The sequence below is a fragment of the Amblyomma americanum genome, chromosome 4, assembly GCF_052857255.1.
Source record: "Amblyomma americanum isolate KBUSLIRL-KWMA chromosome 4, ASM5285725v1, whole genome shotgun sequence".
Taxonomy (NCBI): domain Eukaryota; kingdom Metazoa; phylum Arthropoda; class Arachnida; order Ixodida; family Ixodidae; genus Amblyomma; species Amblyomma americanum.
This window is the reverse complement of record NC_135500.1, coordinates 154,419,814-154,438,738: the sequence shown is the minus strand read 5'-3', so window position 1 is coordinate 154,438,738 and position 18,925 is coordinate 154,419,814. Positions and strand designations below refer to the sequence as shown.

Sequence of the window (18,925 nt, the reverse complement as noted above, 5' to 3'; positions counted from 1 at the left end):
ATTCCCAATAAACAGCGGTAGTTAAATAATCAGCCTGTGTTATGCAGGGAAGAAATAATACAAAATTAACACTGCACAGAACGCAATAAAAATAGTATAACATATAATACAAAACAACACAAATATAATAATTAACACTAAGGATGCAAATGCAGAGTGATATACAGCAAGCAATACGCAGGTGAAAATGCAAAAAATACTGAACAGAAGACAAAGCAAAAAAGAATCGTGAACATAATAACACAGCGCAGAATGCTATGGCAGATTACACAATACTTAATTAGGTATTGATAATTACGTAGTAAGCAGGTAAATTTGAATTGTGTTTATGCAAAGAAATGGTTTTGATTTGTTTCGTGTCTAAATTAAAAAAAATTGAGGCATTGTTTACGGTGGGTAGTTTTCACGTGTAATAATAGAAAAGTACGTAGTGCGAAGGGTGTGGCATATGACATCATACCAGGATAAAACGTGCGCAGTGTGAGTTGACAATGAAAAAAATATTGAACAGTAAAATGTCGATATTACAAAGATAAAGGGCGGAGAAGAGTAGACCGTTTATTGAGTGAATAAAATGCGCAAGAGTGACAGTAGACGGGAGAGGTTATAATGCACACAGCTTGCTTTTGAGGTTTATTAAGGGCAGTAGGTGAATATTGTACGGGCTCGCCGCACGATGAGATGACAAAAGGTGTAGTAGAAATGCAGTAATGTTTGCATGGTAAAATCATTTCGACTTTTAATGAGTGCACGCAATTCAAAATAAATTTTCTTGAAAGTTGCAGCAATAAGAAAATAAAATATTGATTGAGTGCCAGTGAAAACACCCAGGAACGAAGCGAGGTACGGGGACAAAAAGAGAATGGAATTAAAGTATAAAAGTGCTGAGGCGAGATTGATTTTTTTTTAGCAAAGCGGAGTATCTGAAAGCAAGTCTTAGTAACATTTATAGCCAGCCGCTTAGAGCGGCGCCATTGCTCAAGAGAATGTCATCGTTAGGTGGCACAATGCTGGTATAGAATACATATAATATGCTACTTCAATGTCTTAGACAAGATTACACTCCGTTAATACAAATCAAACAAAACAGAGCCCTGAATAGAACCTTGAGGGCCGCCTTGGTTAACGGCAACTATGTTACACCTCTGGTTATCAATAAAAACGATATTCTCCCTGCCAAGAATAAAGCTTTTCAGAACAGCAATGCAGGACCGCTGCCACCGTATGATTCGCAATAAAAACGTCTTCGCGAAGAATATTCTTCACATCTTCGGGTGATTTGACAATATTTAGGAATTCATTTGGGTGGTGCGATTTGAGTTCGATATTATTTGTAGTTATTGATAATAGGTTTCCGTGATAGATTCGCTGAGTTCTCCTCATGATTGATGTTAGCATACCAGGACATTTGATGTACCAGACAGGCTTTGAGGTCCCGGCTAAATTTCTATCGTTTGGTTTTTCCCATACAATGACAAGGCTCTCTTTAAGTAGTTGAAATTCCTTCCCATGCCCATTATTCATTTTTATACCTTCAGCCATGCTCCATTTTGGTACTTACTTAAGTTGCACATTATTCTTCATTATGTCTTATCTTACGTTTACTTGGTTTTGCGGTGTTCATACCTCTGGTGTGCGAAGTTTTCATAATCGGGCGTTTTTCATAAGTTGTCTTCCGTGAGATCTTGCCAATAGAGTAGATAGCTGTAGTACTTCCCGCATGAATTGCCAATTCCGTTATTATGTCTGTTTAGACTCTCATTTCAAATCTAAGGGTCTGTTAGACTTCATGATCCGATGACCGCTACTCCTCTTGCCCGACGACTGTACATCTTTATATACGATGGCTAGGCAGATTGATATTGTGAACAGTATCTGATTCTTATGGTGAATTCCAATCGCAGGCCCGGAGCGGTCTGCACGCTCTGTGACAGAGCGCCTGAATCCGGCGCAGAGCGCGCGACCTGAAATTGCGATTGGAGTACACTTGCTCTGGCCAGAGCATGTAGGGCGCCGCTGAAAAAGAACGTCACGCAAACTTCCGGTCGGATCCGCCGATTTCGGCGGAGCAGTCCCGACTGCTCCACGGGGCAATCTCGGCTCGGCAACCGCTCCCTGTGTACGATTGGAAGACGCGATCCGTGCCTCAGACCTGCGTTTGGAATACAGTCGTTCCGAAAAGAGCAAAAATCGTTGCTCCCGAGGTGCTCCAACTCTGCGATTGGAAGTCACCATTAGTCTTTGCATTACGGCTCATCTAGACCAACTTTTTGCCCTCCCACTTGCGGAAGGTGTTCAAGATACTGTGATTTATATTTATATTTGCACTAACGTCAGCCCCTGAACACATTTAGGCAGCTACTTACTGTTGTCTCTATACATAATAGAGCACTTACTCTTCTCTAGTTAGAAACGCAAAGTGTGCTTAGCAGAAAGAAAACGCGTGCATAGGAAGGAAAAGGCACAGGCAGTGACCGTCAGTTGTTCAGTCTGTACCTGCACCTATGCCTTTTGTTTTCGTCAATAGTATACCATCATTCCGAGCTTTGCCTTCGTCGGTGTCGGATATCTGTCGCAACATTTCGTGACTGCTTATCACTTTTTCCGTCTTCTTTCAGGTCCCGGTGGGGCCTGTGACCAGGCTTGAGATCATCGTGGCCGTGTCCGCTTTTGCCGCCCTCGTGGCCGTAGCAGTAATTGGGATCTTCAAACTGGTTTGGCCTCGGTCACCACTCGTCTCGAACGTGTGCATAAGCCATGCCTGCCGCGCCTACGCCAACGGGCTCCTCTTGTCCGTCAACAAGTCGGTGAACCCTTGCCAAGATTTCACGCGATTTGTTTGCGACCGCTGGCAGCGGGAACACTTCCTGGACGTCTGGGAAGACCGGTTCGGGCGCATCCTGACCAAGTTGGACCCCTACCTGAAATCCATCGAGTGGCGCGTGGTTGGGCAGAACGAAGAGCAGCGGGCCTCCGCCGTGTACCGCAGCTGCGAGTCTGTGCTCCGAGGCGAAAGAGACGAACTCCCCGCGGTCAAGGCGGCGCTCGCCGGCGCGGGCATCGTGTGGCCGCGGCCTTCCGTAAGAGCGGACGCATTGCGTACGCTGCTCCACAGCTCCCTCAAGCTGGGCTGGGACACGCTGCTTCATTTCGTCGTCGATGAAACGCAGGAGCTGGTTGTGTCCCCCGGAAGGTCTCTGCATTTCGTGCTACACAAGCACTTGTCCAGGGAGAGGGCAGCATCGAAAGAGGCCTACTTCAGATTTCTCAGGAGCAGCTTCAGGTCTGAAGGCGCGCCTTCCGTAGCCTACGAAGACATGCCGTCCTTCGTAGGACCGGCGTTTAACGAGCTGCTAAAGGTCCACGGAAGTCAAGACGGACTACGTCATCCGGCTGACTGGTTCGTGAGCGCGCCTGTCGCTGGCCTCACAGAGTCTCGCTGGATGGAAGCCCTCGGTACTTTCAATCTGAGCCTGCCGAACGGGCTGCGGATTTCAACCACGCAGCCCGATTTCCTCCGGACACTGCTGAGCATCTGGGAGGAGAATGGCGAAGACAGCTTCCATCTATTTGCCTCTTGGTGCACGGTTCAGGTTGCCGCCCTCTACGCGAACAGGCCGCTGATAATGAACTATTACGACTTCCATCCCGAGACTGCGCGCGTCTACCACACAGCGTTCTGCGTCAGCAGAGCTGCGTTCTTCTCAATGCAGGCGACATTCGAGAGATACAACGCCGACGTTCTTCACGGAAACGCGGCCGCCGTCGCTAGAGAAATAACGCTGTCAGTGCGGGCTGCTTTTGACCACCGCCTTTCCAAATGGGCCCACTACGACGAAAACATAACAGCGGTCGGTAACTGGGCCTCCTTGGATACAGCGTTCCGCAGCTTCGGGCCGTCGCTCTCTCGTGAACTTGGTGCGGCGCAAGTACCGGACATGACAGAGTCATTTGTGGAAAACTGGCAGAAATCAATGTTCGTTAAGAACACTGGGGCTGTCGAAAAATTTGTGCAATCTATCTGCCAACTGTCGTACGACGTTGTCCTCCGGGAGGAGAGGGACTTTCAGCTTATGCCGTACTCACTGTCCTTCCCGCTGTTCGACGTAGAACTGCCCGCCTCCATCAACTACGGTGGCCTAGGATGGGAAGTTGCCGGCGCCCTTGGTGTCCTCTTCCTTGACTCTTACTACGAAGCGAACGTGTCGCAAGTTCTCACCGAATGCATGGCACCGGCAGGCAGCGTCGACAACACTCGGTTCTACGCGGCTTACGCCAGTGGCTACGGCGCCCTTGTTGACGCGTTCAGGAGGAGAGGCCCTTCTCTGTCGCCAGCCATCCCTTCGTTTGACGAATACACCGATCTGCAGCTCCTGTTCATCGCCTCGTGCTACAGCATGTGCCTCGGCAGCGGCAAAGCAAGCCAGCCGCTGTGCAACATGCTAGTGCAGCACGTGCCAGAGTTCTCGGAGGCCTTTCAGTGTGCCTCAGGTGAACCAATGAGCCGCGCTTACGAGTGCCCACTGCCATGAACACAGTTTGCGGGAGAAAGCGACGAGTTATGAGCCGTTGCATCTTTTTTTTTTGTTCTAAGACGTCCTCGGGTAAGGGTGAATCTTCGATGCAATGTTACTTGTTTTTTTTTTGTGCTGACCGGGCACCGTTACCACAGTCAATTTTCAAATTTGAACAAATGGTGATCATGATTCGTTGTTCATTGTATATATTTATATGCCTATTTCTACTTGCGCGATTATGTAACATTTCTGACACCTATATTATTTGTATACATTATTTTTCACCTTGCCTTTCAATATTTGTTTAAATGTTTTCGTTATTTACGTTCTGTATTTTGTATATTAGTTCAACTTTCTGTATGATTTGCCTCTTTTGTCTCCTATTATTTTGTTTTCTGCTCCACCTCTTTATAATGTACTATGTACATTGAGGGTAAAATAAATAAATAAAATAAGTTACCATTATCGACTCCTGCATTCTGCGTCAAGATCCTTTGTGCACTAAGTGTAGACAGCATCCGCAGAGTCTTGACACGGGGCTCAAGAAGCATTAGATCCTTTTTTTCCGCTTGCTCCCCATATAGCGAATTCGACAAAAGGCGGAGCGAACTTGTTTGAAAGTGCAATGACGTCATGCGTGCTAGTTAATTTCAAGAACTAGTCGAAAGGTTTATGTGTGCTGGCATTTCTGATCGTTTCTTGGCGAAAGACGCAACTTGTAACGCCCCTCAAGGCATATCGCTAAAGTAAATGCGAAGCAAAATAACCGATGGTCGTTCAGGGTAGAGTATTGAATTCCAAGAGAAGGCAAGCGTAAGAGGAAAGCGCCGTAAGTTAGGTGGACGGGCGTAGGGTGGCCGAAACTGGCGCAGGAGAGAGATGGGAGAGGCCTTTGCCCTGCAGTGGGCGTAGTCAGGCTGATTATGCTGATGCTGAGCAAGCGCCCAGCCCGCAGCTTTGTCTTGTCGTTAAAGATTGCGCACATGAAGTGCGCGTGGAACGGTTCCCGCTCAGCAGTCGCCACATGCGAGCATCGCCTCGTTCCGGACACTGGGTACAGCTACTTCACCGAGCTACCCGCAGTTATGCAATCGTGGAACCTTTAGTCAGCCCTGTTAATTACGACCACTAGCGGGCACAGACCAAGGGCTTGTGTCAATAAACGACGTTTCGGCTTCCTTACGGAAGCCTTGTTTCCTATGACGCTACTACCCGACCAGACGAGATTTCGTCCAACCTTAGACTTCATGGCTATACACGGTTTAAATTTGGTTTATCTTTACTGTTTCAAGACTTCAGCGAGAGCAAATCATTTCTTCGAGAGCAAATCACGTGATACATCACGTGCCACAAGTGCAAGAGCGGGCGTCCAGAGCGGCGGACGTGACTTCCAAGCACAACAGCGAATCACGTCACACATCATATGTCATGACTGGCGAGGAGGAGCGGCCGAGCAGCAGCCAGCGTAGCGGCGGACATGACTGGCAAGCGCGCAGTTAATCAGGGCGACGAAGTTGAAGAGCTAGATGAAGATCGAAGCACCTGCCACGCGTGATTTTGCACATGCAGAGTGCCTCCCGTTAGAGGTCAAATCTAAGAGCCAGATGACCTTCGGGCTCAGCATGGGAAGAGTAGAGAAAATGCACCGGGTCTGTCGTGTCAGAACACTGCGCGCTATCAGATCTGTCCGACATACCCGAACAATAAAATGTATACCGGGTTGGTCCGACGTTCATGTAGCGGCGGTGTGAAAGACCACGGGAGCGTGTGTCCTCTGTGCTTCATGAAGCCTCTCTCTCCCTTTCTCATTATGGTTAATGGCAAACATTTCGAATAAAAGAAATACCCGGAGGTGGGAAAAGGCGCATGCGCAGTAAGCGCGGGTGGCTGCTCTTTCTACGCGTGTGCTTGGTGCCGCCCATTGCCGCCGGCTCTAGGTGGCAGTGTTTCGCGACGCGCGGAAGAGATGCTGTCTCGTGTTCCCGTTCATATTGCCGCTACCTCTACCTTTAACCGCAACCTTAAAAACCGCAGATGGGCTTTTTCCGGCGTACTCGAAAAAAAAAATGTACCGGGGTCGTCCGACGTAGTTTATCCACAGCCTGAAAAAAGAGCGATAGAATTCGTTTGATATATCCCGAGCAAAAAATGCGCAGAGTTCTTCCGAGGTGCCCATAGGCACAGCCAAAAACTATGGGTCTGCAGAGTTTTATTTGCAGGAGCTTGCTTTCATAATTTCATTAAAGTATTAAAACTGTCTGAGCACGGCGTAACGGTGGAGGTAACGAACCGCTATCGAACGCTCAGACAATGCATACTAAGATGATGTAGCATCGACGACGTTATCCTCTTGTGCCGCAGGCATGCTAGATTATGATAATGAAACCAAATGGCAAAAAGGTTGGGCGCTCGTTCAAGCGCTTATTTCCTGCCGTTTTGTTGTACATTAGCCTCAGCTCAGATCTTATGTAACCTTCTATCGATCTAGGTTTCTGCGAAAAGCCTTTAAACAAGACTGGACGTCTTTAGGTGTGTCAAACGTTATTTTAATTATAACTCGAAATGCGCACTCAGGCGATATTATATTGCGGCTTTCTCTCGGCCCGCAAAAAAGTGCGGGCACTGATTTCTAGGCCGCATAGGGGAGTCCTGAATGCAGGAAAACGCTGTGGCGAAATTTGCGTCCTGTCTGAGAGGTAGGTTGCATCGGGCCTCAGCCACGTCTCTAGCCTCTCCACACGTCAGCAGGCAGCCCGCAATGAAGAACAGTGCTGACTGGGAAAGGTGCGGGAAGTTCTCGAGCACTGTCACGTTGCCCCTCGACTCTGCATGGAAACCTCTGAACGACGCCCAGAGCACGGTCCACGCGAGCATGGCATCCCAAGCGTCCGTCTTGATCGAATCAAAATTTTGAAACTGGCCCTTGTACGCATTTGCGAGGCAGTCAAGGGCGCCATCGGACTGCTCAAGAAAAGCGTCGCGGCAAGCCCATTTAGATGTAAGCAACCTTTTAAAAAAGCGGGACCCGATTCCTGCGAACTTGATAGCGTTCGGAACGCGGAGTGAGTACCACGGGACGTCCAGGTAACTTGCTTCCATGGGTTTACTCCACGCACGCGTGTAGTTGGCATCTATAATTTTTGACGCGCGGCCTGACCAGTCGCCACTCCCCACGGAAGTGGAAATAAATTCTGCCGTGCGCAGCCAGTTCGTCATGGCACTCAGCGTCATGCCCGGGTATTGTGCGTAAACGTCTTCGAAGTAGTTAGGCCTCGACCGCCTGAAAAGCTCTGCGTGCACATTCGCCTCACTATCTTCTAAATGGGCGGCACACTTTTTAGCCAGTGCCTGGGGCCCTGTGTGCTGAAGAACCTGGACAAAAGACTGGACTATCTGTTGCATCAACTTGCCCACGTCCTCTTGCACCTCTGCACCGGCGACGTCGCTGATGTAAGGGTGCTCTAGCGCATAATGCAAGATGCTGTCGGTGGTAGTGAAGCACTGCAACCGATGTGTTTCCAGAGCTGAGCCACGCGATCCCACATCCCTAGCGGCTAAGATACGCCCGCTGGTGAATGGGACGAGGGCTTGGACGCACAGCCAAGCGTACAGCTCGGCAAAGTCGGCTTCACCGAGCTTTTCGTGAAGCGAAAACAGTCTCTGCATGTAAATGCCGGCATGTACGACGACTTGAACGCTGCGCTTCTCAGGTATGGCCATGAAAACGTGGAACGCCTTCAGCCAGCGCTCTTTCGAGATAGCCCGTGAGAGGTGGTGGACGTTGGCTGTATTCGTAACCCAGGTATCGTTATTTTCGTACTGTTTGGTACGTCCTGGAGCTGTGAAGAATGATATCAAAGCATGCTCAAGGCGGGCAATGTTCCTGAACCGTTCTTCAACGTTAGTGGGATCGCCGCTCCTAGTGAAGTTGTTATAAACGATACGGAAGTACCGCTCGTACTTTCCCAACGCCATGCCCTCGACGCGTCGCTTTACGTCCTCCAGCAGTATGGTTGCGCTTTCCGGTCTCCGGATCACCACCTGAGGCTTGGCGCCGTGCTCCATGGAGACGTCTAGAAGCACAGGGATCTTGATTACGTGAGACATGTAAAACATGGCTTTTAGGACATACGGCGCAGATTTTTCAGGGACACGGCTCGGCCAAGCAATGCCAGCTTTCCTTAGGACTTGTTTGACGCCTTCAGACTGGTCTTCCGAAGCCGCGACGATGTTGTCACACGCGACAAAGTGTCTCGCCGCCTTCTGCACTGCCGTCTGATGCGCGGACGCATTCGGAGAACGCAAGTGGATGTCTCTGGCACGCCGGGTGACATTGGCGAGAAAAGTCGACGCGATGACCTGAGCGATGGTCTGTCCCGGGTGCGTTCGAGACCACGAGCCGCACACGTACGCGTGGAAGTCATCGCACGGTTGCACTCGACTGTCTATGGCATCCTTGAGCAGCTCCCCGAACCGGCGGCAGGCCTCATCGCGGCAGCGGGTGGCTGGGGTTGAGACGGCGGCTCCCTGTGCTTGCATTCGCCGCTTGTTGTAGTCTCTTCGCGCGTTGCTAAATGTGATAAGGCCGATGAGGAGAGCTGCCAAGGTTGTGGCGACCAGGGACGTGTAGGAGGTGTGCAGAAGGCAGGTCTTGCCTGGACTACGCTGAGCTGAACGATGTAGAGACGTGGTGGCCTCAGTCCTGCGCAGTTCTCCGCTGCTTGTATCAGGTGTTGACTTTTCCTCCGGAGGCGTCTGTAAGTAAAAAATCATATCGATAGATGGTGATCAATGTCTACACAATCAATAAACTTTATTCATTTCTCAGGTGTGTAGGTGGAAAATATTGTGTGAAGCGTAAACTGACATTTTGAAACGAGCACGTCATACTCGATTTTCGGCAAAGTAAAGAAAAGAGAGAACAAGGTGCATTTATATATAACTGTTCTAAACTTTGATTAAGGACACCAGTAATCAACGTTTGAAACTGATTCTGTGGTCCAGGATGTAAAGGAGAACACGACAAACAATCAGCACAGATAACTATGAAAGTAACTTTTATATTTTCACGAAATTCAATGCTGTTACAGCTTCGAAAAATTCTGGGGGCGCTAAAAATCCTTAAGAGCGCAATGCGATAGCGTTGCTAGCCCAGCGGTGTGAGGCAGCCGCATAAAGCCCCTAAGCTATCGCAGTGAATGAGCGTTCCTCAGTGGTCGATGGGTAGCGCGCCCGGCTAAAGACCCAGGAGGCAGCGGTTCCAGTCCTGGCTCAACCATTTTTAAAGCGAAAGCTTTACTGGCCGCCAACTTGCGATTTCGCCGTGGCGGTGCTCCGAGGAGGCACATGACGTCACAACGCGCGCCTCGCCGCGGATATTAGGTCTCCTCGATTTGGCTGCACTTTCTGCACCAGTTCAGGAAGTGCGGCGCTCTCGCACTCGATTTGACAGTGCAGCTAGTGCCACCTGCACTTCGGCACTCGATTTGGCTTCGTGCTGCACGAGTTCTTCTGCACTGCTGCACTAGCCTCCCGGCGAGTTCTCTTCTCGTGCAAGTAGTGCAAGGTGCTTGGCGCGCTCCGTAGCAGACGGCTCCGCGGCCGCTTGTTTTGTGAGCGGCGTTGAGACCATGTTTGAGACGGCCGCGTACCCGTGAAAGACGCGGCATCTGCGCCGGGCCCTCACCAAACAGCTGAAATGACAGTGTGCGTATACGTGTGTGTATGCGCGCGCGTGTGCGCGTGTCTGTGTACGCGCGTAAGCGACTGGCTGGCATGGCGCACGTACGGAAGTACGTACTGCGTATGGGTTCGCATCTTTCTGTCCAGCCTCGCACGTTGCTTACACCATTTCTCTTTTGTGTGCAATTATTATTATAGACGCAGCACGATGGAGCGCTTTCATAAGAGGCAGATTGAGAGATGTTTTATAATACGTGGGCGATCGCAACGTTTGTGGCTCGCTGCGACATCAGTACCTCCGCTTACGACAGCGACTGGGCTTGAGGTCGCCATTAGCCCACACCTTCGCCTGCCACTTAGCCTCTGACAGTCACGTCGCCGTCACCGTCCGCCGAAAGTGAACGCGATTGAGTTCAAATATAGATCAGGCAACTCTTGGCGGACAACCGTAGTCACTTTTCGATAGGACGGAAGCAGCCTGAATCACGCGTATGGACTGTAAAAGATCGTCTCGAGCGGTAGTCTGAATAACCTGTCTAATTAATTGTTGCCTCTTCGAAGTACCCGTTGAATCAGTGACGGTCGACCGGCCTGCGCCCCTTTAAACAACGCAACGGAAAGAACGGTGTCAAATTCTTCACCACTTTTGGAATTAACAAATTTCATAGCCGCTCCACGAGATGTGCCACTTGGAGCAAATACACAGCGTGCAATGCAGCTAGCACAATCTCGCGCATATGTGAAAACACGCGACAAACACCAACACGTACATGGCCGCAGCAGACGAAAGTTTCTGCACTTTTGCACTCGATTTGGGCGCTGCACCGACAGCACTAGTGTCGGGCTACACTCGCGCCGCAAGAACTGGCACTACACTGACACGGCACTTTTGTGAACTAGTGCGGAAAGTGCAGCCAAATCGAGGAGACCAAGAATTTCTCTCTCTGTCGCTCCCTATTCACTACTGCGCATGCGCCCCTAGTAGCACCGAGCCACAGGTGTTTCGCCGCTGCGCAGCGCCGCGCCTTTCCTTAAAATCCAACTTTCAATTTTCAGTTTTCTCTTTCCTCCTTCTCTCCCTCATTTATCTCTTCCTTTACGGCGCGGTCCGGGTGTCCATCGAGATATGTGAGACGGTTACTGTGCCATTTCCTTTCCTCAACAACCAAACAAAACAGGTGAGCCGACAGCGTTCATAGAATTCATTTGGGTTGACAACTTTGCAAAGGCTGTTCATTTTCACGAAAGAAAAGGCGGGCGACCGGCTCCGTGGGTCAGTGGAGACGTCAATCTCGCTTTCATGTACGTGGCGTTGGTGTCCAACTGCAAAAGCCTGCTTTGATTGCGTTCCGCACACTGGATAGGCAACGCGCCCTCCCTTCCATCCTGGGAGGTGGCATGCAGTGGGGAACTTGCGCTTAAGTTTGTGGGGCCGATTGCAGCGCCATAACACACTGCCTAGCGAGAAGAGCAAGCAATTTTGGGGCGTCTTTTCTATCCTATCTTTCTGTCTTATGCTATCCTATCTTTAAACTCTCCTACTTTCTGCACGTGGTAGCGATTGTGGCTCAACTTGAACCAGTGGGCAGGCCTGTGCACTTCCTTTTCATTTTTCTGGCAACAAAAGAAGAAGCAATTTTGGGTAGTACTCTTGGTACTTTTCCGCGCCACCTTCAGGCGCTTATTGGCGTGAGCCTCCGCGCTCTGTCGAAGGCGCACGTGCCGTGCGTCAGCTATCTGGGCTACGCCGAGAGAAGCTAGGCAATGAATGCTGTCAGCCAAACGCGGGTATCTAATCGCGCAGAATGTGTTCTCGCGTTTGCAGTGGCCCAAGCGGCAGACAAAAGCAGTTTTGAGTCACCGAATGGAACAATTGCAGCGCCACCTTGGCAGCCCAGGTGTCCCATGGTTGATCGCGAGAGATTGATCACCAAATGAACAATGCGGCCTAGCTATTGCTGCAGTGTCGCATGTCAGCCCTAACGCTGCCAGCGCTAATGCATTCAGGCCCCATCTCTCTCTCACCACCGCCACTTGCATCAAAGCACGAATGAGGCGTCCGCATATCCAGGGAGCCAGTTATGCACCCTTCCTTTCCTCAAAGCCATCGCCGTCTAGAACATTGTCAACGCCAACGAACACAGTGAAAGCCGACATCTTTCGCTTTGTATATCCTGGATTAGCTTAGCTAATCCACATTAATTTTTTTTTCTGCGCAGTGGCTTTTTAATTCTTTTAATGCGAAAGCATTACTAGTCCCATTACGATAAAAGTCGGCGTCAAGAGAAAGTGTGCGTGCGTGTGCGCGCTCGCGCGCTCGCAGATGGCACAGAAAATCCCAGGGATAGCAAGAACAATAGGGCGACGTCATCAATCATCCGTATGACGCACAAAGCAAATCGAGCACCGCCACTTCTGTCAATCCTCTACATGGCGTTCTTCTATATATCGTCACCGCTGGCCGACCTCCATGTGTCGCCAGTTTTTCCAACAAAATTCGCGCCAAAATTCTGACACAACCATCTGCCGTACATCGTTCCTTGTGGTGTACGATTTATTGTGCATACAGCGCATACATATGCTAGTCAAGATGGAGGCTAGCTTGCGACAGGGATTTAAACCTGCGACATATGCCCCTTCAGTGGGATGCCTTCCCAGACTCTTTACCTCTTCCATTAAGGTGCCGCTGAGGTGTCCAACGAGATGTGAGGAAGTTACTGCGCCATTTCCTTTCCTCAAAAACTAATTTTTGTATCAAATCTGTGATGTAACCGTTCGTCGTACAGCGTTTCTGGTGATGTCATACGCGCGTGCGTGTGTGTGGGTGTCAGTGTCTCCAAGGGCTGTAATGCTTTCCAATTTCGACATGTAAGCAGGGTTGTGTGTCTCTGGCGAATTTTTTTTTCTTCAGAGGCCCTAAGTAATGGTAGTGGAATGACGTCATGACCTTGTCAGCCAATGAGGAATTGTGTAGTAACGTTATCGCTGTTGTACTGGGATCGTTTTGGGGTGTTTGAATTACCCGCGCGAGCTAATATGGTTGCGACGTCACGGTCCTCCCGAATAAATTCGTATTTTTTAGACTAGCTAACTGCTGCTCCGGGTGCTCTGCTAAACCAGACCCTTAATTAACGCTATCACGTTATAATACACGCCCAGCATTTACTGTTCACAGACGCAATAATTATTAAGTTAAAAAGAACAATATTTGAGTAATAAGCAGGATTTTTATTAAGACCGCAATTACTCTAAATCCTCTCAGCCCAGCTGTATACTGCTAAAAAGAAAGGCTGCACTGCAGGCCTTTCTCGTTGTCTTGGCAGTTTGAACAGTATTCGATGACCATGCATGCAGTGAGCATGACTGGAACAAATGTTTCCTGACCAGCGAAGATTGTGAAAAAGCTATGCCACTTTCCTTTGTAGCATTATAGTTGCGCCAAGTAGACGCTAACAACTGATTACTTCCTTAATTGAAAACCGCTTCACTTTGAAAAATTGCTTTTAATATTTCGAACTTAGCCACATTTCTGAGGCACAGCAGCACTGACGTGAAACATTAAAAAAACAACTACTGCAGGGACCGCATTTGCGTTGATATTTCAGCACGGGTTGCAATTGCCGAGAACTAGGGCATACTTGTACGTAACGCATTACAAATAAATGATACTCCTAATAAATTACATTTGCTTCGAATTCTGTAATGCACTGATAACAAGGTCGTAACGTTAATACAATTATTTTGTTCAGTAACCGATTGATAGCAATTTGTTGAATTTTTTTTTTCCGAAAAGAAGTTGTAACAAGTGCTATAGCTTCCAGAACCTGAACTCGGTGTAAAACATTGGTGTAGCACAGAATTTTCTCGCGTTAGAGCGATAACGGTCAAGTTGTGGAACAGCAGACCGCGCGAGGCTGTCCGCACATGGAAACCCTAGTGGCCTGCATTTGACTAGCCCCGTGTTCCGAGCTTCACAGTTCACGTAGGCGCAACGTAAAGACATGTTTAGTGAGCTTAGACTTTGTCCGCTCAAAGCGCGAGCAGCGAAACGCGGGCGTATATAGTGTGCAAGATGATGTGCGCGGTCTTCATATATTAAAGCAACGCGTTTCCTTCTAACGCCTAGATCGAGCTACTCTTGAGTGTCGTTACTTATGTGTACACAAGTCTACAGATCAAGCAAGCCTCTCCACATACTACAATTCTGGACAAAAGAATCTTTGGACGGGAAACAGTTTATGAGCGCAATTCTTTCATATGTTGTAAGATTTCACTACAACAATCAATATATACGCAGATCTCCCGTCGGCAGGCTTGCATTTTATTGCTGTTAACGTTTTTGTTGTCGTCAAAAGCGTTCCCCATTGGTTTTCTACGGCAGTCTTAACTGCTTGATGCGAGCGATGGAAACACTATATATGAAAGATTTGGCTACATACCGGAAGGATGGGCCAACATGTTCAATATTTCTGCGCCAGTACCTTACAGTTTTCTAATGTTCAAAATTTTGTCCAAGGATGCTGGACATGATATTTTGCTATAAGATAGGTGAGAAATAGCGTGTGGTAATAAATTTGGCCTCTGTTTTTTTCAGTTAATTTTCGTGGGCAGTAAATTACCACTGAAATTAGTTACATTTTACGTAATGTAATTGCAATTCTAAATGGGTACTCTTTTTTTGCGAAGTGTACAAGACTGCTCCAGGAACGACTCGGCAAACATCCCGGCAGCCAGGCGGTCAGTTTAAGTGAAGGATTCCGGGCGATTTTGTACCTCGTGACCATGCACCTTTTGGTGAAGGTATCCCACATGAATATACCTTAGGCCAGCAGACCAAAGTGGTTAATGGCGAAATTATCCCGCTCTCAGAGTTGGTTCCAAATGGGAACCACAAGGAGCAGGCTACTTGATGCAAGTGGAATGAACTGGTGCCGTGAAAATTGTTTATGGCCAAATTTCTAGCTGGTCCCAGTTCCAGGCTCGTAAAAACTGCCGCCAGCCAGTTCGGACCCTCTGGTAATCAGCGCGGAACTATAGCCATTGCCAAGTGGTTTATGTTGTGAAATCGCCAATTGGTCCATGTCGGTTCTCGACCGGGATCAACTGGTAAATTTTGTCGTAGAACGCCGAGAACAGCACCAGCTTGGATTGATTAGTACCAACTGACAGTTTCGCCCAAGACCACTTGGCTCCTCCTTGGCTCCTGATGATCTCACTTAGTAATTTCTTATAACTCGAAGGAGCCTGCACAGATGACGTAGATGGAAAGGGCGAAGTATAAGCCTCTGCAACCTCACCGGCGTTTGTCCGACGCCTGTTCTTTCAGGCTCGTCATGCCGCTCGCCACTGACGCCTTGCAAAGACAGACGCCTTTTATTGGAGCGTGAGGTGGCCACTAGCATCCTGGTGGTCGCTTCTGGGCCGCGGGGGGCATCCCTCAGTGAGGTCGATCGCTGTTGCCGAGGGAGCCGGTGCGACGACCCTTGCGACAGGGAACTCTTGCGTGAGGCACTCTTCCGCAGCGGCTCAGTCATGGCGGAGCTCTGCAACTGCAAGCTTAGCTATAGCGGTAGCAGCAGCAGAACATAGGAGCTAGGAACGTCATTTATGCAGGGAATGTGCCCAGAACAGTCTCAATGAGCTGATTACGGACTTTTATGGACGATCTTTTAAGGTGGAAGCCTTACTTGCCCCACTGAACGAAAACCCATTGTGTGTGTGTGTGGGGGGGGGGGGGGGAGGTGGGGTGCTGCGTGCGCGCGCGCGCGCGCGTGTGTTCGTGTGTATGCTTTGACTAGTAAAAACACAACTATAATTCGAAAATTTAAACTTACGAGATTGTACAAGCGCGGACATACGTAAACGGAGCACGCGATTTCGTTCTAAGTGCAAAGACATCTTCCCCATTAGAAACGGAGAAACATTGTTCGTCCATGAGAAAGCGCAGTGGCGTCCCCTACCAGCATGAGCGCGCCATGGCTTGCAATTTCTATTGGGCAACGCGCGAAAAATGTTGGAAGCCGATAGCGTGCTCCGTTTACTTTTGTACACACCTGTACATGACTTTGAAATGTTAAGCATTTATTTTTGCAACTCTATCGTTCAGCAAGACAAGAGGCAGTTTTCTAAACTGCACTTCTTTGAATTAACGAAAGCTGACAAAAGTGAAAAACATATCACGCTACGCGATTTTTTTTCCGTTACGCCGATTTCACAAACTTCTCATTTTGGGGTGCTAACCCAAGGCGGAACTAATTTTAAGACACAATGTTTATTCATTTATAACCGTAATAGGTTTATTTTCAGAATTTCAGAATACGTTTTCGTTCTTCATTTTTGGTAGATTGCGGTCTAAATGGCTTAGAGATTGTTTGGAATTTTAAATTAAAGATAAAAAATCCTGAATGAAAATTCAAATTCGCAAATGTGTGCGAGTAAGCACGTATGTGCGCTTACGTGCATGGTTGCGATGAAAAGGGGAAACCCCGTCAGCATAGCAACTGCTTTGAAATGCAGCTGACATGCGTCAGTTTTAGGGAAGTCTAAGGGAAGGGGATAGAAGCGGGAAGAAAGCTTATAGGACAAATAAAGGAAGAGATCGTGCATGGTGCACATCCCTCGCGTGTGCCATCTCCACTCATGCGAGGCTAAATCACGTAAAGCCCAGGGCGCGGGTCAGTCCAACACGCGTCGGATACGTGGTAACTCTCGAAACTTCTGTGGACGCACTCTCGGGTTGAATCAGCAGCCACTAGATTTTAACCTGCTCTTTTAACTGCAACAACAAAGGTTTTAATCAAGTCGGCTCAGTGCATACGGAACGAAGCCATTACCATCTTCCCTATTGTTTTATAGCGTTCCTTGAGGCAAAGAGTCCTCTCGATAGCTGCCATTTGTACGCTTGTTATTTCATAGCGACCAGGCGGTCGTGTTAAGAGAGATGAGGTGTAAACTCAAAGTTTTCTATTCGTGTACATTGATAGTTACACTGCGCGTAAGTCACGGGGAGGAAGGTGGAAATACGAAAAAGCGGTTTTGACCGCAGCATCGTATAGGCAATTCCCCCCAAACCCCGCCTAGTCCGCCCGGCAAGATTCACTGGTTTCCATCAATTATTTGCGTCGACTCAATGTGTTAAAGCAACCGGAGCGCATACTGACAGAATGTTTTCCTCTACAAATTGTAGTCGAGGTCAGCAACTGTGTGGCGCTCATACAGGTTATGCAAATTGCGCATTGTTAACAAGAGAGTCCATTCTGAAGCTTGAGCATATGCAGGGTCAAATCCAAGCTATAGGCGGCACGGAGTAGAATGGTTTCAAAATGACAGCTAGCCCTAAGTGTAGCGGGAGTGTTCCCTCCCTACGCTCCTCAGATGGCTACGACAACGCAGAGGCACGTATCATAGCTCGCCTTGCGGCGAACAAAAGGGGGCTGGTGGAGGGGGGGGGGGGGGGCAAAGCCTTACAGACGCCAGGTTTTATGCCCGGCTTTCAAAGCGCCCCGTCTAGGCCAGGGTGCTAAAAGTATAACTACATTTAGCGCCGTGGTCTAGGCTACCAAAAGAGCATTACCTTGGTTCGCCTCACTCTAGGAGACCGGACGATAGCTGGTGGCGACTGGTGCTCCTGCCGTTACACTTCTTCTTCCACTAACCCTCGCGCATATGCTGGTGCCTACTGTGAAGGAGGTTTTTTCGCGAGCTTAAAATTTGGTGAATTCGGTGGAAGTCGCTGTTAGAGAATACTTCTTGGGCACGAAACCTAGCGAAACAGAAGTGGCACCTCCCTGAACGGTCCCCTCTTTGTGGCATAGGTATGCAAACTTTGGGACGCTGCTGAGACGAAAACATTGCTCAGCGCAACGCCGTGCCACGCTTAGCCGCCCGGGCCGCGGAAAGAAATCATCAATAAACGGAGATAAAGCACACTGATAGCTGTTGCTCGTGAAAAAGGATGTTTTCAGTAGCAATTCCGACGCGTGCCGAAATCCATAGCTTCAGCCAAGGGCATAATTTACTTTGTCAACTCAACGAGCCCAATAAAGGATCGGACTCGCAAACACCGTCAAAAGCTTTCACGGATTTTTTTGCTAGTCGCTGGGCCCAACACATTTAGCAGAGAGGAGCAAGACACTAAAAAGAAAAAAAAAACAACGGACAGAGACTCGCGCGCCGGGTTTGTAGCCTACCCTGTAATGCTTCACATTCAGCACGACAGCCATGACAAGCGAGGAGAGCAGCAAGCAACGGCGCGTATACTGTTAGGTCAGCACGCGGCAAGCAAGCGCGCAGAAGGACGTAGCCGGCACATTTTTTAACTTTTAGTTGCTGATAAATAAAAAAAAAATGACCGATCTCAGAAAGGATTAATTTGCGGAATTATAAGTCGACGTCCTACCAAAATGGTTACCGGGGCCGCTTTTTCACGGGTTTGGTGGGATTCGCGAAAATAGCGACGACGCAAAAATTAAGTCGTATATAGTATTCACCTCCAGGTTTGCTACGACAAACCATTGTGTCTCATGTGGGGATGTTGAAACAATAGAACATTTTCTCCTCTCTTGCCGGCGGTTCGCATATCAGAGAGAGAGCAGTATTTGAAGGTCCCTCTTTTGAGGTTAGGACTCACTCTGTGCTTTCCAGTTCTCTCGTTCGGTACGAGCGCCAAGAGATTCTCGTTAAGTAGTGTTTGCGGCTACCTTCATGATTACATTGTTGCAACTGGT

The 18,925-nt window shown here is 48.8% G+C and overlaps 1 protein-coding gene across 1 annotated transcript; it reads right to left on the bottom strand.

Moving 5' to 3' along the window:
* Positions 1-7,097: 7,097 nt before the first annotated feature.
* On the bottom strand, positions 7,098-15,744 carry LOC144129883 (neprilysin-1-like). Its single transcript, XM_077663943.1, has 2 exons — positions 15,497-15,744; positions 7,098-9,272 (listed from the first exon to the last, which is right to left on the bottom strand). Exons 1-2 carry the CDS (start codon positions 15,731-15,733, stop codon positions 7,098-7,100), a joined length of 2,412 nt encoding a protein of 803 aa, XP_077520069.1. The 5' UTR covers positions 15,734-15,744.
* Positions 15,745-18,925: the final 3,181 nt, after the last annotated feature.